Here is a 26973-nt window from a genome sequence, read left to right as displayed (position 1 = left end):
TTTTTTTTTTTTTTTTTTTTTTTTTTTTTTTTTTTTTTTTTTGGTGTTTGAATTCCTGCTTCTTTTTTTCTGTTTTGAAGTTAGTAATTTTGTAAGGGCAAAGAAATGAATTTGATGAGGAAATTCCAACATCTGATGGAGGATTGGTCTTAAAGACCTTTTCAAGGTCCTTTCCTATGCACTGCTCCAGTGAAATGTGATACTTTTTTAAAAGCAACCAAAAGAGCTGGGAAAATCTATGTATGCATTTTGTCCCTCCTTGACTTTCTTATTGACAATTTGATATGGTAATTAATAACTGTTTAAAAATTATATTACCTGTTCAAAATAAGACTTGTTGGAAAACCTAGTCCATCAAGTAATTTCAAAACTTCATATTTTATATAAATTTAGTAGCCACAACTGTCAAACACCCCATCCTAAAGGGAATAACTGTCCTCCTGAACAAGATGAACTGAACAACCCGATTGATTCTGAATATCCTTTAATGACAACGTGTCATTAGTTCATATAACTATGGCCTATTTTAGATGGAACTGTGTGTATTTGGGAGGGTGTGTGTATGGCTATGTTCTTGGAATGATGTTTCTTTGCATATCCAAAAAAGTACTGTACAAAGAAATAGAAATGCTCTTTGATACAAGTCTATTGATCAGTCTATCATATGTATGCTTAATGGGCTGGCCTTGGTCAAGGACTGCAATGACTCTAATGGTCTGCCTAACTGGTCTCCTGCCTTGGAGTATCTGGGACTTCTACTGGTTTTACTGACAAATGTTACCTTGAAGTTATGCTTCCTTTGTTACTTGCTGATTTTCCTACTAAATGTAGCATTTCAGTTAGATTCAACTCTCACATTTTGAGATTACTGTAAAAAGAATGAAATTATGCAGAAATGGCCAATATCTTTTATCAATCTGTTCCTTTGGAAACTGTCCTGCACTATAAATTGTGTACAGTTTAATATATATATAAAATACACACACACATACATACATATATATATGTGTGTGTGTATACATATATATATTTACATGAGTAAAACGCACCCTCTCCCAGCAATTGTATGTCATTGATATTTGAAGAGATTTCCCAAATAACCCGCTGCTGCTGTTGTTTTGGTTTATATGGCTTTTTTGTTTAGTTTTTCTGTGGTAAATTGATATTAAAAAAAAAAAAAAGGAAAGGAGGAAAAAAAAAACGACTACTGTTTACAGACTAAAAAATTATTGCCTTTTATACTACTGAGATCCTGAGTTAAAGACTCTCCAAAGTAAACATTTGGTTTAAGTCATTTACTTGATGGATAAAAGGTAGAGAAATTTTTAGTGTTCTCTACATAATAGAAAACAAATGCCTAGTTGTGTTGCCCATCAATTTTGTATATTTTCATAATTTTAATTGTTCAGAATTGCATTATATTTTGCAATCACTATGTTCAATCTGGATTTGTCATTCATTTTAACTTTTAATATAAAAGGGGGTTTCAGTGTATCTATAGGCTTATTATTGAAACTCTTCCTGCTTATTTGGTGTGATTTATTAATATGGGAAGTCTATATTCTTCCTTATTGAGAATTAAGTGAAGCATAGCAAATCTAAACTCAATGGGTTAATTTATATAAAATTTTCATTTTAAGTTGGCATTTCTGCCTGGTTCATTTTTGTTCAGGTTCTTAGAAGCTACAACCTTCTAAATGGTATAACTCATCTCAATTTTGTATTAAAGAGCTATATACCCAGCAAAATTTTATTATTTGAAAATTAATTTTTCTCCCTAAGGCCACCATTTCTTTTGGCTTAAAAGCAGTACCTTCCATACTTAAATTATTACTGAATACTTACTGACCATGCGTCAAGATTCATAACTTTCAGGCTCTGCTTATTTAAGGGAAAATGAAACTCTCTATCCTACTTATTAGTTGTTGGTGTGGGGAAAGGTCATAAATAGTTGTGTAGCAAAGTCCTGTTTAATATAAATCAGGGTATGTGATAGTGTTGAGTCACTTCGGATTGGGTCACGAGAGGATCTCCGTAACATTGGACGTGAATGGTGAATGTTTGTCAGTCACAGAAAAAGGAACACAGTTGGAAAGGACCCAAGGAAGGGAACTGCTTAGCATGTTCCAGCAACTTAGTGAAAGGAGTGGAAAGGGGTCAGCATTTGGATAGAGTGCTAGACTAGATCAGTCAGGACCTAAAGCCAGGGGAAGGACTGAGACTTAGAATAAATGTAATGGAAGGTTATTGGAGAATTTCAGGCAGGTTGATGACATGATTTACCCAAGGGTACTTGAATCCAGACACTGAAATTCAAATTTTATTTGGACAGATTGACTAGCTATTTTTCCTGAGTTTTCTTTCTGCCTGTGACAGAAAAATCATTCTCTGAAGGGTCAGTTTGGGCCTGTTTTTTCAGTTACAACTTAACTCCCTACCAGTGTTCTCTTTTCCTTTTACTAAAAGCAGGTATGTGCCTGTACCTAACTAACTGCCATCCTTTGCTTTTCCTAAAAGTTTGGCTTGGATTTATATTTTTTTAATATTCCCCTTGTTTTTGGATGCTATTGCCTTAATGCAGGTACAAATTTCAGTTAAAATTGCAGGGTAAGCTACCATGAGTCGAAATCTCATACAAATTGTGGAGTTCCTACTACAGTTTACTTGAGGGACAGAGCTTTTCTGCAACCTACAGTGTCCACATTATAGCCCAGGAAACATGGGTCCCCAATAAATAGCTAAAAGCTATTCTCCATACCATCTCATTCTTATTCTTGATGGCCACAAATTCCCAGTTTCTTATTTCTGTATGAATAATCTCTCCTAATGTGATCACACCAGTACTTTTTGTGGCATCAATTACCAAGAACTATTTTAAAATTAAAATCATTTTTGGCACCATTTAGGGAATTTACAAGTTTCTTAAAACAAAATTCTTCAAGTTGGATATAGTGTCTGCTTCAGATTATCAAGAAATTCCCTTAAAATTGTACACAGTTTGATTCTAGGAAGCCACTCCATGTAGCCTTCAGTCATAATATTAATTTATTAGATGCTAAGTACAAAAGCCCTCTGATATATGATTATCTAGTTCACTCTGGCTTTATAAATAGCTAGCCTGAACCCACCCAGTGGCATACCAACAATCAAGATTAGGCCACATTCGGGGCCTGAGGATGCTTTTGGGTTTTTATAGTCTTCCTTGTCTGCCATTTGTGTACTTACTCTAAAAGTTGGTATTTACTGATTAACTGACAAAGTGATTGAGCATGAAAACAATTTTTAAAACTTTCAAACAGGACTAAATTCTATCATTTTGTTTTCTAAACTAAAAACACTGTCAGTAAAATTAAGAATTTGCTATACATCTCACAGAGCATCACTGTGCAATGTTGATTAAATGGTGCTACTGTTGAGTTCTAAGGACTAAGAACATGGGTGACACATTTCATTATCCAGTTAATTCATAATAGCCTGGACATCAGTGAAAAATAAAGCTTTTACCTTAAGCTGGGATCAGTTTTATCAGGATAATCTGTTTCCCTGGTAGAGTGGAGTCCATACCAGCTTAGATTCAAAAAAGAATTGAGAAGCAGAAGCAAGCAAGTTATAGGCCAGAATATAATGTGAAAAAACAAACTGAATGGCTTCAGGTCCACTTAATCAAAAGCACTGAACTTTAATTGGGCCAGAATTACATTTGTCAAGGACCTGGGCAGTACCCTCCTTTATAGCACCAGTTCCTTCTGAGGGGGGCACTTCATTAGCCAAGTAAACGTTCCAGCTATCCCCAGGCTGGCTCTAGAGACTTCCCAAGCATGGGCACATCAGCATCCATGTCCAGGAATAGTCAGGGCTCAGATTTCCAACACCCTCTTTACAAGGGTTTCATGGCCAGAGGGTAACTCTCCCCTTCCCACCCCCAGCAAACCCTGGAAACCCCAGTGCCTTTTCACAGCTCCTCCTTCTCAAACTCCTTCTTCTGGAAGGCAGTCAGGATGTTTAAGCTCTTTTGGAGCTCCTCCTTCTTCCCATCACTCATCTTGTTCTTCTCAATCAGCTTGGTGATCCGGGTCATCTCTGATGCTGGGAAGTCCTCACCTTGATCTAAGACCTTCCCCATGACCTTCAGATACTGCTCAGCCCACTTCTTTTCAGTCTCCTTCACACTCAAGAGGTTGTCCTGCCCCTGCTTCAAGAGGGCCTTACGGGCCTCTACACTAGAGGCCCTGATGAATTCCCCTGCCAGGGCGTCATACACAGGCAGGCAGCCAGGCATACCCAGGTAGACTCCTTGTCCCTTTAGCCAGCGCTGGATGGCTCCAACCTTAACTACCCCACTATATGGGACTGGGTTCTCAAAGTCCCCGTCTCGGAAGAGGAAGAAGACTGGGTAGTTCTCTTTGTCCAGCTTGTATTTCTCACCCAGTTCCATGTTCAGCTTGTCACCATAATCTGTGAACAGAAACCAGAGATGAATAAGACAACAACTCAGTGCAGGATATCACTACAGGGCCTGAGTGGAGAAGAAGAATCACCTTGGCTGTGTAATGGTTCAAAGTGAGGTTTATCTATATTGACCTTGGTTTGAATTCTTCCTCTGCTATTTCCTAGCCATGTGGCTGCTGTCAAATCATTTAATTGCTCTGAACTGTCTTCATTTGAAAAGTAAAAATTCTTCATGTCTACTACGTGATGCTGTTTGAGGTGCTAAGGACCTAATTGTGATTCACAGTATCAAGTTCTCGGACCTCAAGGGGCTTTAATTTTTTTCTGGGGGTGGGAATGGGGTGTTACTGGGATTTGAGCCCAGGTGTGCTTAACCACTGAGCTACACTCCTATTTCACTCTGAGACAGGGTCTTGCTAAATTGTTTAGGGCCTTGCTTGTTGATGCTGGCCTCAAACTTGCCATTTTCCTGCCTCAGCCTCCTATATTGCTGGGATTATAGGTGTGTGTCACCACACCTGGCAAGAAGTTTATATTCTAACGGCAAGAAGGTTGACAGTATACAGTGACCATAAATGATTAGTTCCACTGATGAAAATAAACAGTGTGATATGACAGAGTGGGTAAGAAAGCCCACTTCAGGTTGTCAGTGAAGACTACCCTGTGGAGATGACATAAGCTGAGGGGCCTAAGTGGCATGGAGCCAGCCACATAAATATCGGGGAAGAGTGCTTCAGGAAGAAAGTACCTCTAGTTCAAGAGCTCTGCACAAGACAAAAGCTCTGTGCCAGGACTGAGCTGAGAATATTTAAGGCCAAGGACTCAGGTGTAGCCAAGTGGGTAGCACACTTGTCTAGTATGTGCAAGATCCTGAGTTCCATGCCCAGCCCCAGTACTGTTAAGAAAAAAAAATTACCAAGGTCAGGTTGGCTGGAGTTGAGCGAGAAAGAGGTGTGTGTGGTAGGTGATGAAAGCAGTCCCTGCTACATGAGGGCTGCTGGGAGGTTCAATGAGGCACTATGTATATGAGATCCAATCAGAGTTCAGTGCTTACTCTGCAGTAGCTGCCAGCAGTATCTGCAACATTCTTCCTAAAAAGTAGTAGTAGTCCCAAGGGCTGATTGTGACAACTGATTTTTGACCCTTGGCAAGAAGAAATGGCTGAGACCAACTATTTCTGGGTTAACAGTGGAGTTAACAGCCTGGAGTGCCAATCCTAGTTAACAGCTCTATTTACTTGAGTGAGGTTCCCTGAGCATCAATTTAACTTGAAAAATTGGGGGTAATAGTACCACAAGTCACAAGGGTAAAATACATGTAAAACCTTTAGCACAGTGGTCTGAAAAACATGATGAATGCAAGTCATTGTCAATGCTATTCAAAAAACCCCAAGGGAACTGATTTGAAGTTGAGTCAAAACTGACTGACTCCTCTGGACAGGTGAGCCAGCTATCTCTACTGACATCAAATTCCCAGTTCACTGGGGAATGGAGGCATCCTAGCTCAGAGTATGCTGCACTTAGATGTACTTAAGCCAAATACTTAGGTACTTAGGTGGAATTCTGGCTCAGTCACCCATACCCCATCGCCTAGAAAGTCATGTAAGCTCTGAGCTTTGGTTTTTTAAGTATAATATGGAGACAGTACCTCTTGCTTTTCAAGCAGGACTCAAGTGGAGCTTAAAACTTTAATGTCTGTGTAGATCTTTACAGGCCGCAAACCAATAAACACTGGCGACGTATTATTATTTTGTTGACACTGTGGTTAAGTGACCCTTAGATCAGTGGTGGCACCAGTAATGTATCTGAGCTAAAGCCAAAACCCAACAACTTTGGTAAAAAAATTAAATGACGGCAGAAAAGATCTGACCATGCTGTCCCCTAGAAGGCATGGAACCCCTAACCACCCCCTGCAAGGAAAGCTCAAAGTTCTCAAAGTGGAATGTCAGATGGGTGAAGGGTAAGGGAAGAGGGGGTCCCTTCTCTTCAGGCAACTTCAAGCCTGACATGAGGTTCCCAGGTTCCAGAAATCATCTTAGACCAAGCTTGCTATGAGTACCAGATTCCTCAAGAATAAAACCCATTTATCCTTTGTGTGTAGTTTAGATAAAAAGGCACCAAGTATTCCCCCTCCAAATAGGGCAATAATAGCTAACTTCCTCCCCCTCAGCCCTTCCCAGTTGTCTTGGACTTATACATACCTGAGATCCCCACCTCTGCCACCAAGAGATCATCACTGGAAGCCGAGTTTTCAGCCAGACGCTTGAACTCATCCTGCTTCTCACCGTAGGGGTACTGGGTGTCGAACTTCACCAAGACAAACTTGCTTTTGGGAATGACCTGAGGGCACATAGAGCTGAGCAAGTGGGGTGTTCCAGGGACATTTGGGGTGAATTCCCCTTCCCAAGGGGCCCCTGTTTAAAAAACAGTGGAAACAAGCCCACAAAGGATACCAATACCAGCTCTTAACAATGTAATGTTTGTTTATTGCCCCCCACCATTTATTAAATATGCCTGCTATGTACTGGGCATCTCATTAGGTATGTGTTCACATTAATAAGAGAAACATATGACTCAATCTAGAATAAAGCTAAGGCCCCCCACTCCAGTGTTCCTTTCAGTAGGCCAAAGAGACCCTTAGCATGCAATTCATCATCATATCCTATCATGCCCATCATCTGAGGAAGCCTTTCTTAATACTGAACCAGAAATCTGACCAAAAAAAAAATCTAAAAAGGAGTTGACACCACAAAGAATGCTTTGGCTAGATCTCTGGTTCTTTAACTGTGAAGAACAAGATTTTAATTTTAAAAGCAAATAAAACTCATCATTTTAAAGTGTACAATCCAGTGGGACTTAGTGTACTAATAATATTATGTAACCACCATGACTACCTAGTTCCAGAACATTTTCATCACCCGCAAAGGAAACCCTGTATCCATTAAGATGTCCCTCCCCATCTTCTTCCTTGCCCCAGCTGTCTCCTTGGATTTGTCTAATATGATGGAATAATAAAATTCATAGTCTCTTATGTCTGGCTTACTTGCCTTAGCATAATGTTCTTATGGTTTTCCATGTGGTAGCATGTGATCAGTGCTTTATTCATATTTCTGGCCAAACAAACTATTCTTTGAAAGATGTTTGGGTTGTTTCTACCTTTTGGCTATTACTGTGAATAGTCTGAAGATGTGCACATGTTTTTGTTTGAACACCCATTATTAAATTCTTTTGGATTCACCTAGAAGTGGAACTGAAGGGGTCATATAGTTAAGCCAAGGGCTTCCTTTTGATGGTTTCTTCCAATGTACAAATAAATAAGCTGACTTTGGTCAGTAATGTTGCCTTCCCCTCCTCTCACACCCCTTTGCTTTTCTAATTCAGTGATCTCTATTCTCAAGATTTTCATCACAGGAAATCACTGTTCATAATTCTATCAAGTTCACAAAATTTCAGATGCATCAGAGAACTCAAATGTTTTTGCTTGTGTGTGTCCCTTACTGTGTACTGATGTCTACTCGACTTTAGGTTTTTAAGAATATTTAACAGTGCCTAGGGACATAAAGGAGGAGAAACCACCAGAACAGGTCATCTTTAAGTGGCCACTGACGCCATAAAGTCTGAGCTCTGAGGGCCTAAAGACAAGGAAGATTTAAAATATAAATCAGATCACATCCCTCCGGTCCAAGTGGCCCTGTTTCAGTTCAACACACTACACTTGCCCCCTCTTGCAGCCTTTGTATTTGTTGTTTCCTGGCTGGAACCCTTTCCCTGGCTCAGCTTGTCTCTTTACATTGAAGGTTCAATTCAAAAGGTCCCTTCATTAATAATGAAGAGGACTCCTCAACCATCTAAGATTGCTTCATTCCTACGATACTCTGATGCATTTCTTCATACATTGACTATTCTCTAAAATCGTTCTTTGCTTGTTTTCTGTTCTCTCCGGTAGACTGTATATTAAAATAAGGACCTTGCCTGACCCTAAGATCCCACATACCTGCATGCAGCAAATGCTTTTAAAACATGTTAAATGAACAGAACTTTAATAGCAGATGCTACATGTTCAAGGCCGGGGTATGGGGGTGGGGGGTGGAGGGGTTAAAAGCATGATATACAATCCCTATCTTCAAGGGACTTACACTTGTATTATGTAATACATTAATAATTATATAGTGGTTTAATATTGAAACAGAATTCAGGACTTTTACTTTCACCATTCTTGGCTACTAGGTAAGATGGAATGGTTTTGAATGGCAAATATTTGCATAAAGAATTGTTTGTTATTTTATGCAGTCTGTATCTGTTAATTACTTTAGAACTCTGGGGATCAGTTCTACTGTACCCATAATCAGACAACTTCCTTCTTCAAATTAGAGATAAATTCTTTATTCATTCATTTGTTCATTGAATTAAAAGTTGCTAAGGGCCCATCATGAACTACGCACTGTTCTAAGTGAACACTACAAAGAACAAAACGGAGTGGGTCTTTATCAAATGAAGTTAACATTCTAGTGATGGCGAAGAGAAAGGAACAAAAATGTTAGAAATCATTAAAAAGCATAGCATGTTGAACAAGGTTGCTGGAAAAAAAACACTAAGAAATTCCCATTGTATCCAGCGGTGATGGAAGAGGGTGAGAGTTGGAAAAAGACTGGAGAAAACATTTATTCATGCAATCAATTATTTATTAAGCACCTTCTATGTAATATATAACCTGCTATGCTGTGCAGATAATTGGAAATAAAGAATATGATGTGAGAGACAGATGGTAAAACTGACAAGGAACAAAATCAGCAATGAATGCACTTCAGAAAAACAATAACAGGGGAATATGACTGGTACTTAAGCCTGGGGGTGGGAAATAATCAAGGAAGGGTTCTGAGGAGGTAACATTTAAGCCTAAACAATAAGGAGCATGTCTTTCAAAGATTGGGCAAAAACTACTCCACTCACAGGGAAACCTCAAATACATGAAAGCAGTGATGAGCTAGGAATATTCAAGGGATAGAAGGCAGGTCTGTACGGTTGGAGCACACACAGAGGACTAGGGAAAATTGTTAGGAAATAGGAAAGGGAAGCAAGAACAGATCTCCTAGTGTGATGTCTCAATGTGGAAGCATGGAGGACAGGAGGAACTGTACCCAAGAACAGCCTAGACCAGGGTGGCAATGGTAAAGGTGGCACAGCACTCATTTATAAGGAGATACTATTAACCTTAAGGTACAAAGCTGCTCTGAGTCACACTAGATCTGTGATGTAACCCAACTTCCATGTATTGGGAAGAGGTAGGTGCATCACTTTGCCAGTAAAGGACCAAAGAGCATATGTGCTGTGGGGTGCCCACAACCAACCAACCAGCCATACCAATGCTTTTAAATTCTTGGAACTTTGCCTTCAATGAGCTACAAGTGTGAAGTCCACTCTAGGTCCTCTCAACCCTTTTGAAAACAGAAGGGGCTGAGGCTTAGCTCAATGGTGGAGCCCCTGGTTGCTTGGCACCTGTTGGGCACTGGGTTGGATCCTTAGCACCAAAAAAATAAATAAACAAAAACATGTTGTCCATCCATAACTACAAAAGAAGAAGGAAAAAAAAAAAAAACAGACAAGTTCAACCACTTGATACAGACACATTTAGAGTTCCATTTCTTGGTTTCACTTCCCTGCAAGGGTACAAAAATAAGAAAATAAGACGACTGCCTCTCTCTCAACATTTAGCTTGCCATAGAAGTTAAAAGACAGGTACAGGAGAAGAAGAGTGGGACTGTGGTGTTGCACTAAGCCTTCAATGTTTCCAGGGTCCGTTTACCTAGGCCAGGATTCCCACATTTTGTAAAGGGTGGCAGGGAGGGGTAGTGGCAAATTCTTCCATGCTTTGACCCGATTTTATTCATTTTTCTTCCGGAGATATTTCCTATAGTTTGGCTAAACTGTAGCGTATTCATTTTTATTTATTTATGTTTTCGTTGTAGATGGACACAATGCCTTCATTTATTTTTATGTGGTGCTGAAGATCGAACTTAGTACCTCAAACGTACTAGGCAAGCGTTCTCCCACCGAGCTACAATTCCAGCGTGTAGCTTATTCTTAACGTCAGCACTTTTCTGGGAGAGGCGTAATATCTGAACATACTTTGCATATTGACAAGCCAACAATTCATACTCAGGAGGGGCACAGATACGCATACTAACGTGCCGAGTTCTTCCTACCACCCCCACCCCCAGTTGGAAACCAGGTAGCACCGACTTCGCCCCGCCCTCATCTCCTACTTAGGACTCGAGGACTGGATCTCCCCTGGCACTGTCCTCTCTCCCTAAAGGAGCATCTCGTTACCTTGGCTGCATCTTTGCAGCTCTTTTACAAAAGCAGAAACAAATATAAATAAATGATGCAAAGGCAAGGGTGAGCCGGGACCCCGGGGCGTGTGTGCCCGTGGTCATGGTAAGCCCGTCCAAGACTCCACCAGGCCATAGCATGGTAGGAAGCCCTCGGATCGTTGCTACAAGACCGCTTTCCGCCAGCCTTCGGTGCTCAACGTTCCCCACCAGCTCGCGCTCCCCTGGGCACTCTGGCTGCACCTGTGCGCAAAATCCCCCGACCCCGTTACCTTGTAGAAAGTGATTGTATCCAGGGGAAGGGCGCCTTTAGTGTGCAGGCCGCTGGTGCCGTGCGGAGTGGAGAGGAGCAGCAGGCTCAGGAGAAAGGGAAGAAGCGGGGAGAGAGAAGCGGCACAAGGCACGGCGGCAGCCATAACGCCGGATTGTGAGAGTCAGAGGTTGAAGAGCTGGGTGGGGAAAACTACAGAAGCCACGTGACTTGGAGGGCTGGCCCGAGCGCGCGCAAGAGGACACTCGGGGCGGGTCACGCCCGCCTACGGCGAGAGGAAGGGGTCGTCCGAGGGGCGAAGTCTAGTGAGGATACGTGTTGTGTGGAAGGAAAAGCAAAAAAAAAAAAAGGGGGGGACCGCCGCGCACGCGCACTCGGCGAAACTTGCGCCGGCCCCTGGAAAGTGAAGTCACGTGAGAGAAGGTGCGGGAAAATTGGGACCGCCGCGCACGCGCACTCTGCGAGGCCTGCCGCGGGTCGACTCTTCGCGTAGGCAGAGGCGCGAAGCGCGTGCGTGACTAAGTTTCCGCAATTTCTTTGCGGTCCTAACTTCCCTTCGAAGACAAGGCCAGCCATCATATCTTGCTATCTTAGGTCCGTCAGGAAGTCGGTTAGGACCCGCTACCGTCTCCTGTTGGCGGGCCAGGCGGTCAGACAGCCGTTCGTTGATCTGGGCCGACACGCTGCTGGCCACCCAGGCCGGGTTGAGCCGGGTTGAGCCGGGCTGGCAGGCGCTGGAGTCCTGTCAAACAGGCTTTACTGTTTGACAAATATCTCTCCATCTATGTCCTGGGCTCCAGGTTGAAAAATTTTGCAGTCCACCTGCTTTCTCACTGCAGTTATGCCGGGTTCCGGTTTTGCCCGTGGAATTCAGCGCAGAGATGAAGAGACAGGGTTGTGTGCTGAGGAATCATAACCAGTACCTGGTCCTTGGCACGAAGTAAGACTATCATATTGAGAAAGCACAGTGAGAAAGTGTAGTGAGGTCTCATCATTTTATGTTATCTGGGCTTCCATGTTGAACGTGAATGTCGTTTTCTGGTCCCAGAAGCAGAGGTCAGTCACTTGTGACACTTTCCATTTCTACACCTCCTCTCAGTTCTCAGTGTGGTCGATGCAAATATCTCTGTCTTCTGCTGTCTGCCTCCCAAGGGGACAATTGGAGGTAGCCCACTTGTCAGGCCTTGCTCACCTTCACACCCAGTATGCCCTGTGCAGAAATGGCATAGTGACCATTTTTTGGTCACGTGTAACCTGAAACTGATGTCTTCTTGCTTTAAACTCACCAATTAAAACTCTCCACAGGAAACCTGTTTGGATACCTTAGCCCCACAAATGGTGTTAATCCACAGACGGCACCCTCTCTCCCTTTATATTTCCTGACCATGGTGTATGTGGTCTCCAAGCCTGTGGTGTATTCCCCAGAACGTGTAAGTATTAAAATCTTTTATCTCCACCTTGTATCTTTCTTAATCTTTGTGTCTTAAATATCCTGATTTATAGGAGTACTGTCCATCTTAAAGATTCTAATTTACAATCCTGCTTAGAACTGTGGGAATGTTATAGGCAGGAAATGACTTCTATGCTGGATCTTAAAAAAGACATGGAGGCATTCATGGGACAAAGAAAAACAGGATATTTCTAGAGAAGGGAAAAGCATGCCCAGGACATGTTGGGGAACTAGGTGAATATGTATAAAGATAAACTGGAGCAGATTGTAAAGCGGTTTGGAACCACCAGAAGCTAAGACCTGGAGAATATTGTCGGATTTGTTTTTAAAAACATCACTCAGGAACAAAGGAAAGGGATTGAAAAGAGAGTACTGGGGCTGGGGTTGTAGGTCAGTGGTAGAGTGCTTGCCTTGATGTGAGACCCTGGGTTTGATCCCCAGCACCACATAAAAATAACAAATAAAAGTAAAGATTAGCCTCTCAGTGTCATAAATTGCTGTGTGTGCGCGGAGGACCGAGCTAGCTCACAATAAACACCTCTTTGCTGCTTAAAAATAAATAAAGATTTAAAAAGAAAGAAAGTGTTGTAGGTAGGGAGGCCAGTTAAGATTCTGTTGCAGTAGTCTAGCAGGGAGAAAATAAGGTCTAACAATAGGGCCTAACAGTAGGTTTGGGGTTGGTGATGTAGCTCAGAAGTAGAGTGAATGCTCATTATACTCCAGGACCTGGGTTCGATCCCCAGCACCAAAAAGAAGGGGAAAAAAAAATAGGGTTGAAGAAGTAAGGATGGAATTAAGAAATGCTCATAGGATAGAATTCACAAGGCTATGATGAACAAATTTAGGATAAAAGAATAAATTATATGATGCATTATAAGGAGCTTAGCACCATAATTAACTATTGTATTTATCCAGTAAATATGTGTGTGTATAAAATAGTCATCAGAGATAACAAAGTAATCTTATACAACAAGTTTGATTGATGTAAAGTTTTTGATAGAAAAAAATCCATTGTATATGTATATGTGTTTAGGAGAAGTTCAGAAAAATCTGCTTTGAGTTTGCCTACTGAAGTAGTAAATAGAATGAGCTACCAAGACAAATGATAGAAATTACAAGAGGAGAAACCTGCTATGAACTAAGTTGTTTAAAGTGAATAGTGATTATTAGGGACTTCGAAAGGTGTTGGGGAGGGAGGTAAAGAAGGAAGAAGGGTGCTTAGATATGATCATTAAATGCTGTATGCATGTATGGAAGTATCATGGTGAATCCCATTAATATGTACAATTAATACATGTTAATAAAATAGGAAGGCTTCATGTAGTAGTGTCATGGAGTTGGAAAACTGAAGCAGTGTGAAGACTCCTCCTGTAAAGCACCAGTTCTTGCGATCAAGTTAGAAATATTTGAGGCATGTCACTCAGAGTAACAGGCATGAGTTTATTGTGAAGGGATAGGAAAAGAGAAAGGGGACACTCTCAAGGGAGATAGTGGATCCTGTCAGAGAGGAGAGGGACCATGTGCCTCTCCTGCACAGAGAAGTTTCCAGTGAGTCCCACTCAGGTCTACCTCTTGATTTTGACTGACATCAGACTTTCCAATACCCACTGCCATGACAACTCTAGATTACCTTGGCCCAAGTTGACAAATTGTAATTGTATTCGGTTTTTTTTTTTTTTTTTTTTTTTTTTTTTGTGTGTGTGTGTGTGGTACGAGGGATTGAACCCAGGGGTCTTAACTACTGAGCCATATTCCCAGCCTTTTTTATATTTTGATTTTCTCCAGTTACTATGCTCCTCTAAGAATTATTTCAACATTTAACAAATATTTCTCAATATCTTTCATGTGTTATATCCTCTTGTGGGTAAGGATTACACTGGTGAGCAAAATAGGATATCCTCCCTGCCCTCTTGGAGCTTACTGTTTAACAGAGGACACCAACATAAAATAATCATACAAACAGACATATCATTATAAATTACAATAATTTATAATAAAGGAAAGTGAAGGGTATGTGAAAGAATGTGATAGGAAGATTAATTTGGATTGGAGTTCATGGAAAATACTACAAAAGAATATGTCTAAGTTGAGCTGAGAAACAATAAATTAGATTCATCCCTTATGGATTTGTACTCAGGTGAAGAGACAAGTCATTAAATAATTATGTAAATAAATGTAAAATTGAAAAAAAGTTGTAAAATTTTATTTTTTGGAGAATTTAATTTTTTTGCAAAATTTTATTTTCTTTTAGTACTAGGGATTTTCACTTGCTAGGTACTTTCCCACTGAGCTATACCCCTAGCCGTTTATTGTGTATTATTTTATTTTGAGACAAAGTCTCACCGAGTTGCCCAAGCAAGCCTCAAATTTGTGATCCTCCTGCCTTAAGCCTCTCAAATAGCTGGGGTAACAGGTGTGTGCCAACCACATCCAGCTTTAAATTCGGATTTTTATGAATCAATTTAGGAAGGAGAACAGCCTATAGAAAGATTCTAGGATAGGAAACTTGAAATATTTAAAGAAGTAATATTCTGTACTATCTAGCCAATTTTTCTATAGATTTTAAAGTGCAGTAAAAATAAAGTATGTAAACCCGGTATAGTGGTGTCATAGACATTTTATAAGAGATACCATAAAGAAAAATTCTCTGAGATTGATTGTCATCAATAACTGCAGACTAATTTGTCACAGCTAGTCTCTGAACAATTAGAGGTTTGTTCTTGACTGAGGCAAGAGTCTTTTGTCCAAAATCATTTTCTTATCACTTGGTTGGTGAGACTGTCATTAGTCTCCTCACCCTTATTAGATAGATATATGATTGGAGACCTTAAAACACTCCCTAAGACCTTTTGCTGGAAATTTCTAGTCCAGAAGTCAGTATGTTTATTTGTTTATCTAATAATTTAAGCAAAGTTATTAAAATTTTCCACTTAATAATGTCTAGTCTTCCATTCCATACTACACTTTTTTTTTTTTTTTTTGGTACCAGGAATTAAACCCAAGGGCACTCAACCATGGAGCCACATCCCCAGCCCATTTTATTTTCTTATTTTGACATAAGGTCTCACCAAGTTGCTGAGGGCCTCACTAAATTTCTGGAGCTGGCTTTAAACTCAGATCCTCCTGCTTCAGCCTCTTGAGCCACTGTGATTACAGGTGTATGCCACTGCACCCTATACTGTAATCTTAATCTAATATGCATAAATATTTGAATTACTCCAGCCATACAAAAGATCTAATTTATGTTATTAATAAATATTTGGGGGCTGGGGTTATAGCTTAGTTGGTAGAGTGTTTGCCTAGCATGTGTGAAGCGCTGGGTTCAATCCTCAGTACCTCATAAAAACAAATAAATAAAATAAAGGTATTGTGTCTGTCTACAACTAAAAAAAATTAATAAAAAAAAGAAATATTTGGGGCCCTGGGGTGTATCTCAGTGGTAGAGTATATGCTTAGCAATTACAAGGCCCTGGATTTGAATCCCAGAACCATTCCCCCACTCCCCAAAAAAATAATGGAAAAAGAAAGAAAATAAACATTTGTAGAATATACACAAAGATAGTTAAAGATAAATGGCTACATCAGTGTTTTTCCTGTGTCCTCTACCTCAATCTTTGCTTGTTAGAATTTTATTGGTCCTTCCATGTTCAAATGCCATTCTGTGTATATTATTGCTAAATGCAAATCATTTGAGTTTTAGGTCTTCAAGCCATTTTTCCTAGTGTATCATAAGCTCCTAGAGGGCTAGGTCTTTCTCTTGTTTATCTTTGTATCTTCTGTGACATTGCTTTGTAGGACATTAATATTTTAAACGTCAATGAAGTACATTCAATGAATAGAGTAATAATACAATTATATTTCTGGTGGAAATTGGGGTCTAGTATATTTAAGATGTTAGTATCAAATATGACAAACATTTATAACCTCCTATCTTCCTAACTTTATACAGGTATTACTAAAACTTTATGCAATTTCTCTTTCTCACAAAGACTTGTCTATAAGTGGGCAAGTTTTAAGCAGACCTCCCTTCTACTCTCTCTTTCTTTTCTTTTTTTTCCTATTTAATTTCCTTCTTACAGCTGTATTTATCTTTTCACTATGATTCATTCTGCTTCTTTTAATAAAATAAATAATAACTCCTACCACTTACCCCTTCTACAGTTCTTTATGCTTCTTAAAACTTTGTTTCCTTGTCACCTGCTCTTTCTATTTTTGGCCTTTCAGGCTGACTTTTCTCCACTTGTTGTCACCTTGCTGGCTGCCCTCAAGGTACAGTGCATGACTAGGTAAGGAGGAGCCCGGCTGGGACAGGGTTGTGGCTTTTGTTCATTTCTTTGGGAATTGCAACCTGACTGAGAAGGATCACTGCATAAGAGTAGCTGGGACTAAAGTCCTTATGGCCTTGTTACCGGAGGTTAGCACCCTGGAGGACAAGTGGGATTTGGTAAGGTCAGAAGTTGCCCCTCTTGTCTTTTTTGACCCCTCCCTTTTCTTTCTGCTCTGTATTTTTCACTCACAGTGTCTCCATTTTCTTCATTTCTCTGTCATTTATTATTCTTTCTTTTAGTGAACTTTATTTTTTTTCTTTATTAAAGGTCTGTCCTTTCTCTTTTAAAATGTAACTTTTTCTACCTCTTCTCTATTTTATTCTTTTTTTTAATTTTTTTTTTTTTAGTTGTAGGTTGTCACGAGGGGGCAAATTACAACTTATGCGGTCTAGGGGAGAAATAAAGAATGTCCATGCGCTTCTGCCCCTTTCAATGCTTTATTCACTCAAATTACTCAATACAATTTCACTCTATAGGTTCTTAATCAAGAAAACGACAATCCCTTAATGCTAGGCACTGCAATAGACATAATCAATTTACAGCAAACAATTCTAGATTAATTCTAAGCACTGCAAACACACTTAATCAAACACACTTGATAGGCTAATGACAGACATTCCCTCTGTGTGCTAAGTTCTAAAGTCTTAAGCCTTAGGCTTTATGACCAGCAGATGCACACTCACTCAGACTGTGGTCACCAGGTCCGGAACCAAGGTAGGCTTTTCCTGGCGTGGAGTGGTTGATCAGTTGAGGGAGAGGGTCATAGGGAGAAGTTGTGGCACTTACCAAGGTCCAGAGAGGTGGTAGAGTTTGAGAGCGGTGAGGATCACGCAGAGGCTTAGGAAATGGTGACAAGTGATGGGATGTCAGGTCCTCATCAGGCTCTCCAGCTTGAGTGCATCCTTGTTTCAGCTGGCTGAATTGCTGTTTATTTGTTTTATTATTTATACTAAATTTGGGGGGTTTTGACCCCCCTTTCAGTCCTTATCAGCTACCACCAGATTTCTCAGTGATATCATTTACCCTGGGGTCAGAAACATCTGATTCCACCCTGATCTTCTTGCCTTTCCCTCTTATCAGGCAAGCACAGCCTGCCAGGGGCTTCAATCTGTTTATCAGGGTGAAGGGAAGTAACTTGTTTGAGGCCATATTGGAGGGTTCTTTGGGTGTGCCTGGTGAAACTTCAGGTTTCAAACTGGAGTTTTTAAAATGGAGTTGCTTAGGCTCAGGCCTAAGGCCATCCTAACAGAGGTGAGAGGTGAACACAATACCTTTATTTTGTTTATTTATATGTGGTGCTGAGCATGGAATCAAGGGCCTCACGTGTATTAGTCAAGCTCTCTACCGCTGAGCCACAACCTTAGCCCTCATTCTTCTTTTATTAGTTTTCTCATTCAGTTTTTTTATATTTATTTTTTTAGTTATAGGTGGACACAAAATCTTTGTTTTATTTTTATATGGTGCTGAGGATTGAACCTAGTGCCTCATACATGCTAGGCGCGCGCTCTGCCTCTGAGCCTCAATCCCAGCCCTCAATTTTTCATTCAGTCTTTTTTTTTTTTGGAACCAGGGGTTGAACTCAGGGGCATATGACCGCTGAGCTGTATCCCTGGCCCTTTTTTGTATTTAGAGAAAGGGTCTCACTGAGTTGCTTAGAGCCTCACCATTGCTGAGGCTGGCTTTGAACTTGGGATCCTCCTGTTTCAGCCTCCCGAGCCACTGGGGTTACAGGCAAGCACCACCATGCCCAGCTCATTTAGTCATTTTCTACTCACTTCTGTATTTTTATTTTATTTTACTCTTTCCCAGAGAATCAGAAATAAGGAAAAATGGAACAATTCTTTCTTCCTAGAGCCTTTTCAGTCTTTTTAAAAAATCTTTTTTCATTGTAGATTGACACAACATCTTTATTTGTTTATTTTTAAACTTTATTTTATTTATTTTTTCATGTGGTGTTGAGAATCGAACCCAGTCAGTGCCTCAAGAATGCTGGGTGAGCGCTCTACCACTTAGCCCCAGCTCCAGCCCTCTTTAGGCTTTTTTATTCATTTTCAGACTTGTATGTTTTGATTAGGCTTTGAAGAAGAATTTGTGTTGAGGAGGTGGCTAATAAACAGTGAAATTGGAGTTAGGTTGAATATTAAATGTAAAAGGCTTAATTTTTTTCTTTTCTATTTAGGTTTTTTCTGCAATACAATGGATACAATTTATTATGGCAATTCTGAGGTATGTTTATTTAATCTCACATAGTAGGACTATATAAACTAGTGTAAGCAAAACTGGAGCATTCTGCAGTTTCTACATTTTCTCCCTGGGGATTTGCTCTTTAGTTAGTGAAAAATTATATTCTTTACTTACTCCATTGATATTTTCTGACTAATAAAATGTAACATCAATAACAATAACAACAGAAAAGCAGATAGAGGGATAACATCTGAAATCAGTGGACAACCTGGTCAATAGGAGTGATTGCAAAACCAATAAATAGCAAAGTGCTCACTTTGTCAGCACACATATTAAAAATTGGAATGAGGGGCTGGGGTTGTGGCTCAGTGGTAGTGTACTTGCCTTGCACACATGTGGCACTGGGTTTGATCATCAATACCACACAAAATAAATGAATTAGTAAAACAAAGGTAATGTGTTCATGTTCAATTAAAAAAAAATTGGAATGATAGAAAAGATTGGCACAACCCCTAAACAAGGATGACATGTAAATTCGAGAAACATTCCATACTTTTAAAAAGACAAGTGCAGTTTATTTTTCATCAATTTTATCAGAAAAAAAAATCAATAGCAAAAGTGAAGGACCAGTTTTAATGATCATCTCCTGGGTCTCTCAGTATTATAGGTTCAAGTTCACTTATTTCCTATGCTGTATTCAAGAATACGCCGAAATCTCCAGAGGTGAGTAGTCACTCTTTGAATTTGTGACTTAGCCTTTAAAATAAATGACAAAGAAGTAGTCTCAGAATTATGGAATAAATCTACAAATTATTTATAAATTCCTCACTATGATAAATTGAAATGCTTTAGGCCTGTCAATAGAGCTCCCTTATTTTCCAGGTAATTGTCTTTGCCATCATTTTCTTTTTCTTTTTAACTTTTTTTTTAGTTGTTGATGGACCTTTATTTTATTCATTTTATTTATATGTGGTGTTGAGAATTGAACCCAGTGCCCCACACATGCTAGGTAAGCATTCCACCACTGAGCCACAATCCCAGCCCTTTGCTATCATTTTCAATTCTTAGAGATGAACTTTTTTCCCCCTATAGTTCTGGGGATTAAACCTAGGGCTTCATGCATGCTAGGCATGTGGCTACTTCCCCAGCCCTTTTTGTTTTGAGACCATGTCTTGCTAAGTTGCCCAGAGGGTACTTGAATTTATGATCTTTCTGCCTTAGCCTCCTGTGGTGCTGGGATTACAGGCATATGATACCATATCCAGATTAAGATGAATTATTAAATTCATTTCTTGGTGTACATTAATTATTAAGATAAGGAAACAGTGTTGTCTGAAGCCTGTATTTGCTCTAAGGATGACAGAAGTGAGTTTCTGATTTCAGTACTTGGGAAAATTGCTAGTGAGGCTAGGAGATCGTTCAAGGACTTTGCTATATGAAAGATATTTGTTTTTCTGCTCTGTCCTTCTAGGCAATTATAATTTAATGTTAAGCAAAAATACATTATTCGGGACATTCAGTTGGTAGAGTGCTTGCTTCTCATGCACAAGGCCCTGGGTTCAATCCCCAGCACCACACACATACACACACACACACACACACACACAAATACATCATTCATACCGAAAAAGCCAAGTTAAAAACTTTCTGGCTTGTAGAGTACTAGGGAGAGTGATATATTTGCTAGCTCAGTAAAAATTTTAAGAGAAATGGCCAGGTATGGTGGTGCATGCCTGTAATCCCAGCAGCTGGGGAAACTGAGGCAGGAGGATTGCAAGGCTGAGGCTAGCTTCAGCAATTTAGTGATACTGTGTCTCAAAATAAAAATAAAGAAGGGTGGGGGTATAGCTCAGTGGTATAGTATTCCCATCACTCTTTGGTACTATACTCTCCAGTACTAAAAAAAAATATTTTTTTATTTGAACCCAGGGGAGCTCTATCACTCAGCTACATCCACAGGTTTTCCTCTAGTTAACAGTTCTTTATATCCTTCAAAAAGATGTATGTTCCCCTCCACCTTCCTTTTTTTTTTTTTTAACTTTTCAGTACTAGAGATTGAACCCAGGGTCCCTTTACTACTAAGGTACATCTCCAGACATTTTTTTTTTTTTTTGAGACAGAGTCTTGCTGAGATGCTTAGGGCCTCACTTAGTTGCAGAGGCTGACTCAGAGGTGCAATCCTCCTGCCTCAGCCTCCCCAGTTGCTGGGATTGTAGATGTGTGCCACTACTCCTGGCTTTTTATGGTATCTTTTGAAAGCCTTTCCCTCTCCTCTAATTTGAAATGGCTAAATTTTGGCGGGGAGTTCTTTTTAGTTATACATGGCAGGAGAATCCATTTTGACAGAATTATAAAAGCATGGACTATATCTTTTTCTAATTCAGTCCCTAGTACCTCCCCTTTCTCTCCCTTTTCCAACTCCCTCTTCCCTTCTCTCTGCTAATCTTTCTGTCATTTACCCATAGTTTTTTTTCAATTAATTTATTGTGAATGTACACAATTGTGAGATTCACTGTGGTATATTCATGTATGTACATATGTCAGATTCATTCTACTGTTTTTCCTTTTCCCATCCTTCCCCCTTTCCCTTCATTCCCCTTTGTCTACTCTACTGAACTTCTATTCATTTTTAAACACCCCCCCATTTATTATGCATTAGCTTCCACATATCAGAAAAAGCATTTGACCATTGGCTTTTTGGGACTGGTTTGTTTCACTTAGCATGATAGTTTCCAGATCCATCCATTTACTGGCAAATGTCATACTTTCATTCTTCTTTGTGGCTGAGTAGTACTGCAATGTGTGTTTATATATATCACATTTTCTTTATTCATATATCTTTTGAAGGTATTGTGAATTGTGCTGCTAGAAACATCGATGTGGCTGTGCAATTATAGAATGCTGATTTTAAATCCCTTGGATGTAAACTGAGGAGTGGGATAACTGGGTCAAATGGTAGTTTCATTCCTAGTTTTTTGAGGAATATCCATACTGCTTTCTAGAGTGGTTGCACCAATTTACAGTCCCACCAACAATGTATGAATGTACTTTTTTCCCTACATCCTTGTCAACACTTATTGTTATTTGTATTCTTGATAATTGCCATTCTAACTGGAGTGAGATGAAATCTCAGTGTAGTTTTAATTTGCATTTCTCTAATTGCTAGAGTGAACATTTTTTCATGTATTTGTTGACCATTCACATTTCTTCTTTTGAGAAGGGTTTAGTTCCTTTGCCCATTTATTGATTTTTTTTTTTTTTTGGTGTTAAGTTCTTTGAGTTCTTTGTATATCCTAGATATTAGAGCCTTGAGGAGCAGGTGGCAAAGATTTTCTCCCATTCTGTAGGCTCTCTCCTCATGTTCTTTTTTTGTGGGGGAGCGGGGATACTGGGTATTGAACTCAGAGGCACTTAACCACTGAGCCACACCCTCAGCCCATTTTTTGTATTTTATTTAGACACAGGGTCTTACTGAGTTGCTTAGGGCCTCAGTAAGTTGCTGAGGTTGGCTTTGAACTTGTGATACTTCTGCTTCAGCCTCCTGAGCTGCTGGGATCACAGGAATGGGCCATCACACCCAGCTGTCCTCGTGTTCTTGATTGTTCCTTTTGCTGTGAAGAAGCTTTTTAATTTGATTCCATCCCATTTATTGATCTTTTCTTTTATTTCTTACACTATAGGAATCTTGTTAAAGAAATCAATACCTGAGCTGATATGTTGGAGTGTTGGGCCTACATTTTCTTCTAGCAGGTGCAGGGTTTTGGGTCTAATTCCTAGGATTTTTATCCACTTGGGAGTGGAGTTTTGTGCAGGGTAAGATATAAGGGTTTAATTGTATTTTGCATATTTCCAGTTTTCCCATCACCATTTGTTAAAAAGGGTGTTTTCTCCAGTGTATGTTTTTTGGCACCTTTGACAAGTATGAGATACCTGTGTTTATGTGGGTTTGTCTCTGTCTTTTGTTCTATTCCATTTGTCTTCATGCCTGTTTTGGTGCCAGTACTATGCTGTTTTTGTTACTATAGCTCTGTAGTATATTGAGGTCCAGGATTGTGACGCCTCCTGCTTCACTTTTCTTGCTAAGAATTTCTTTGGCTCTTCTGGGTCTCTTATTTTTACAAATGAATTTTATGACTTATTTTTATGTTTCTATGAAGAATGTTATTGGAATTTTGATGGGAATTGCATTAAATGTGTATAGCACTTTTGATAGTATGGCCATTTTGACAATATTAATTCTGCCTATCCAAGAACATTGCGGGGGTGTCTTTCTATCTTCTAAGATCTTTAATTTCTTTATCTAGTGCTCTATAGTTTTCTTTTTTTTTTTAATTTTTTATTTTTTTTTATTGGTTGTTGAAAAACATTATAAAGCTCTTGACATATCATATTTCATACATTAGATTCAAGTTGGTTATGAACTCCCAATTTTACCCCAAATACAGATTGCAGAATCACATCGGTTACACATCCACATTTTTACATAATGCCCTATTAGTATCTGTTGTATTCTGCTACCTTTCCTATCCTCTACTATCTCCCCTCCCCTCCCCTCCCCTCTTCTCTCTCTGCCCCCTCTACTGTCATTCATTTGTCCCCCTTGTATTATTTTTCCCTTTCCCCTCACTTCCTCTTGTATGTACTTTTGTATAACCCTGAGGGTCTCCTTCCATTTCCATGCAATTTCCCTTCTCTCTCCCTTTCCCTCCCACCTCTCATCCCTGTTTAATGTTAATCTTCTTCTCATGCTCTTCGTCCCTACTCTGTTCTTAGTTACTCTCCTTATATCAAAGAAGACATTTGGCATTTGTTTTTTAGGGATTGGCTAGCTTCACTTAGCATAATCTGCTCTAATGCCATCCATTTCCCTGCAAATTCTATGATTTTGTCATTTTTTAATGCAGAGTAATACTCCATTGTGTATAAATGCCACATTTTTTTTATCCATTCGTCTATTGAAGGGCATCTAGGTTGGTTCCACAGTCTTGCTATTGTGAATTGTGCTGCTATGAACATCGATGTAGCAGTGTCCCTGTAGCATGCTCTTTTTAGGTCTTTAGGGAATAGACCGAGAAGGGGAATAGCTGGGTCAAATGGTGGCTCCATTCCCAGCTTTCCAAGAAATCTCCATACTGCTTTCCAAATTGGCTGCACCAATTTGCAGTCCCACCAGCAATGTACAAGTGTACCCTTTTCCCCACATCCTCGCCAGCACTTGTTGTTGTTTGACTTCATAATGGCTGCCAATCTTACTGGAGTGAGATGGTATCTTAGGGTGGTTTTGATTTGCATTTCTCTGACTGCTAGAGATGGTGAGCATTTTTTCATGTACTTGTTGATTGATTGTATGTCCTCCTCTGAGAAGTGTCTGTTCAGGTATAGTTTTCATTATAGAGATCCTTCATCTTTTTTGTTAAATTGGTTTCCATGTATTTCATTTTCTTTTTTGAGGCTATTGTGAATGGATAGTTTTTCTGATTTCTTTTTCAGCAGATTCATCATTGGAGTATAAGAACACAGTTCATTTATGGGTGTTGATTTTGCATCCTGCCACTTTGCTGAATTCATTTATGAGTTCTAGAAGTCTTTTGGTGGAGTTTTTTGGGTCTTCTAAATATAGAATGGCAAACAGATAATTCAAATTCTTCTTTTCCTATTTGTATCCCTTTAATTTCCTTTTCTTGCCTAATTGCTCTGGCTAGAATTTCAAGGACTGTGTTGCATAGGAGTGGTGAAAGTAGCCATCTGTCTTGTTCCTGTTTTTACAGGAAATGCTTTCAGTTTTTCCCCATTCAGAATAACATTGGCCTTGGGTTTGTTGTATATAGCCTTTACAATATTATTCCTTCTATTCCTATGTTTTCTAGTGTTTTAAACATGAATGGGTGCTATACTTTGTCAAATGCTTTTTGTGCATTTATTGAGATTCTTGTTTTTAAGTCTGTTTATGTAGTGAATTACGTTTATTGATTTCCATATGTTGAACCAACCTTGCATCCCTGGGATTGAATCCACTTGATCATGGTGTACTATCTTTGTAATGTGTTTTGTTTGTTTGTTTGTTTGGTTTTTTTATCGAGAGAGAGAGAGAATTTTAATATTTATTTTTTAGTTTTTGGCAGACATAACATCTTTGTTTGTATGTGGTGCTGAGGATCGAACCCGGGCCGCACGCATGCCAGGCGATCGCGCTACTGCTTGAGCCCCAGCCCCAGCCCATGTAATGTGTTTTTATATGTGGTTTGGCAGTTTGTTTGTTTTTTTGTTTTTATTTTGAATACTTTTATTTATTTGTTTGTTTGTTTGCTTATTTATTTATTTATTTTATGGTGCTGAGGATCAAACCCAGTGCCTCACACATGCTAGGCAAGTGCTTTACCACTGAGCCACAACCCCAGCCCTTGCCAGTATTTTATTAAAAATTTTTGCATTGCCAAGCGTTGGGCACACACCTGTAATATCAGCAACTTGGGAGGCTGAGGCAGGAGGATCACAAGTTCAAGGCCAGCCTCAGCAATTTACTCCTAAGCAACTTAGTGACACCCTGTCTCAAAATAAAAAACAAAAAAAGATGGGATATACCGCAGTGGTAAAGCACCCCTGGGTTAATTCCCAGTACCAAAAAGAAAAACAAAAAGAGAAGGAAAAAAAGGATTTTTGCATCTGTGTTCATCAAGGAGGTTTTCTTTCTTTGATGTGTCTTTGTTTGATTTGGGTAGCAAGGTGATACTGGCTTCATAGAATGAGTTTGAAGGAGTTCCTTCTTTTCTGTTTCATGGAAAATTTTGAGGAGGATTGGTATTAGTTCTTCCTTAAAGCTCTGGCAGAACTTGGCTGAGAATCTATCCAGTCCTGAGCTTTTCTTTGTTGGAAGGCTTCAATTCATTACTTCAGTTTCATTACTTGAAACTAATCTGTTAAAGTTTTCTATATTCTCCTTATTCAATTTGGGTAGGTCATGAATCTCTAGGAATTTGTCCATGTCTTCAAGACTTTCTAGCTTATTTGAGTAAAAATTTTCAAAACAGTTTCTGATCATCCTCTGTATTTTAGTAGTGTCAATGATGATATTTCCTTTTTCGTCTTGGATTTTAATAATTTGAGTTTTTTCCCTTTTTTTGTTAGCTTGTATATGGGGTTGTCAATTTTGTTTATTTTGGTTAGCTTGTATAAGGGATTGTCCATTTTGTTTATTCTTAAAAAAAAACAACAACTTTCTGTTTCATTGATCTTTTGATTTTTTTTAACCTCAATTTCATTGATTTTGGCTCTGATTTTAATTCTTTTCCTATCTTCTACTGATTTTGGTGTTTCTCGTTTTCTAGAGCCTTGAGATGTAATGTTAGATTATTTATTTGATGTCTTTGTATTCTTTTAATGTATGAGCTCAATGCTATGAACTATTCTCCTAGAACTGTTTTCATATTATCCAGAGATTTTGATATATTGTATTACTATTCTCATTTGTTTATTTCTCTCATGATTCTTCTGCTATCCATTTATCATTCATAAGTATATTAGTCTCCAGGTGTCAGTTTCTATTTTTTTAATATTTACTTTTTAGTTGTAGTTGGACACAATATCTTTGTTTTATTTATTTATTTTTATGTGGTGCTGAGGATTAAACCCAGGGCCCACATGCTAGGCAAGCGCTCTACCTCTGAGCCACAGCCCCGGCCCCTAGTAGTTTCTATTTTTTATCTTGTTAATTTCTAATTTCATTCCATTATGATCTGATAGAATGCATGATATTATCTTTGTTCTTTTGTATTTGCTAAGATTTGCTGTGTGGTCTAAAATATGGTTTATTTTAGAAAATGTTCCATGTGTTCCTGAGAAGAAAGTGAATTCAGTCATTGGTGTATGAAATATTCTGTAGATATCTGTTAAGTCCGAATTGCTAGCTGTATTTTTTAGTTTTTTTTAGCATCTGTATTGATTTTTTTTTTTTTTTTTTTTTTTT

General features: G+C 39.2%; 2 protein-coding genes and 1 non-coding gene across 20 annotated transcripts in view; 2 read left to right on the top strand and 1 right to left on the bottom strand.

Annotated features, from left to right (window-relative positions):
- Positions 1-3654: 3654 nt before the first annotated feature.
- On the bottom strand, positions 3655-11335 carry Erp29 (endoplasmic reticulum protein 29). Its single transcript, XM_015502532.2, has 3 exons — positions 11050-11335; positions 6650-6788; positions 3655-4455 (listed from the first exon to the last, which is right to left on the bottom strand). Exons 1-3 carry the CDS (start codon positions 11191-11193, stop codon positions 3953-3955), a joined length of 786 nt encoding a protein of 261 aa, XP_015358018.1. The 5' UTR covers positions 11194-11335; the 3' UTR covers positions 3655-3952.
- An 11-nt stretch (positions 11336-11346) lies between these two features.
- Positions 11347-26973, top strand: part of Tmem116 (transmembrane protein 116) — a 43025-nt gene continuing 27398 nt past the window's right edge. For 4 of the 18 annotated variants that reach the window (XM_048785645.1, XM_048785635.1, XM_048785632.1 and 1 more), the window contains exons 1-4: positions 11660-12104; positions 12354-12478; positions 19006-19052; positions 19670-19733. In XM_048785645.1, the coding sequence (XP_048641602.1) occupies positions 12077-12104; positions 12354-12478; positions 19006-19052; positions 19670-19733 (264 nt within the window). In that variant the 5' untranslated portion in view covers positions 11660-12076. The other 14 variants (XM_048785634.1, XM_015502530.2, XM_048785631.1 and 11 more) reach the window with 14 other exon arrangements.
- LOC125611255 lies at positions 19466-19567 on the top strand. The gene has a single exon (XR_007341413.1). It is a non-coding gene; the product is annotated as a U6 spliceosomal RNA (small nuclear RNA).

This window comes from Marmota marmota, unplaced genomic scaffold (assembly GCF_001458135.2).
Source record: "Marmota marmota marmota unplaced genomic scaffold, marMar, whole genome shotgun sequence".
NCBI lineage: Eukaryota > Metazoa > Chordata > Mammalia > Rodentia > Sciuridae > Marmota > Marmota marmota.
The sequence above is the reverse complement of the archived record's forward strand: the minus strand, read 5'-3'. Positions and strand labels throughout refer to the sequence as shown.

Bases quoted from the DNA above. Each gene is read 5' to 3' on its own strand.
- Erp29 (XM_015502532.2), bottom strand. From the start codon at position 11,193: ATGGCTGCCGCCGTGCCTTGTGCCGCTTCTCTCTCCCCGCTTCTTCCC. The intron at 6,789-11,049 runs GTAACGGGGTCG...ATGTGCCCTCAG, and splicing joins ATACAATCACTTTCTACAAG to GTCATTCCCAAAAGCAAGTT. The intron at 4,456-6,649 runs GTATGTATAAGT...TTCTGTTCACAG, and splicing joins GGCAGAGGTGGGGATCTCAG to ATTATGGTGACAAGCTGAAC.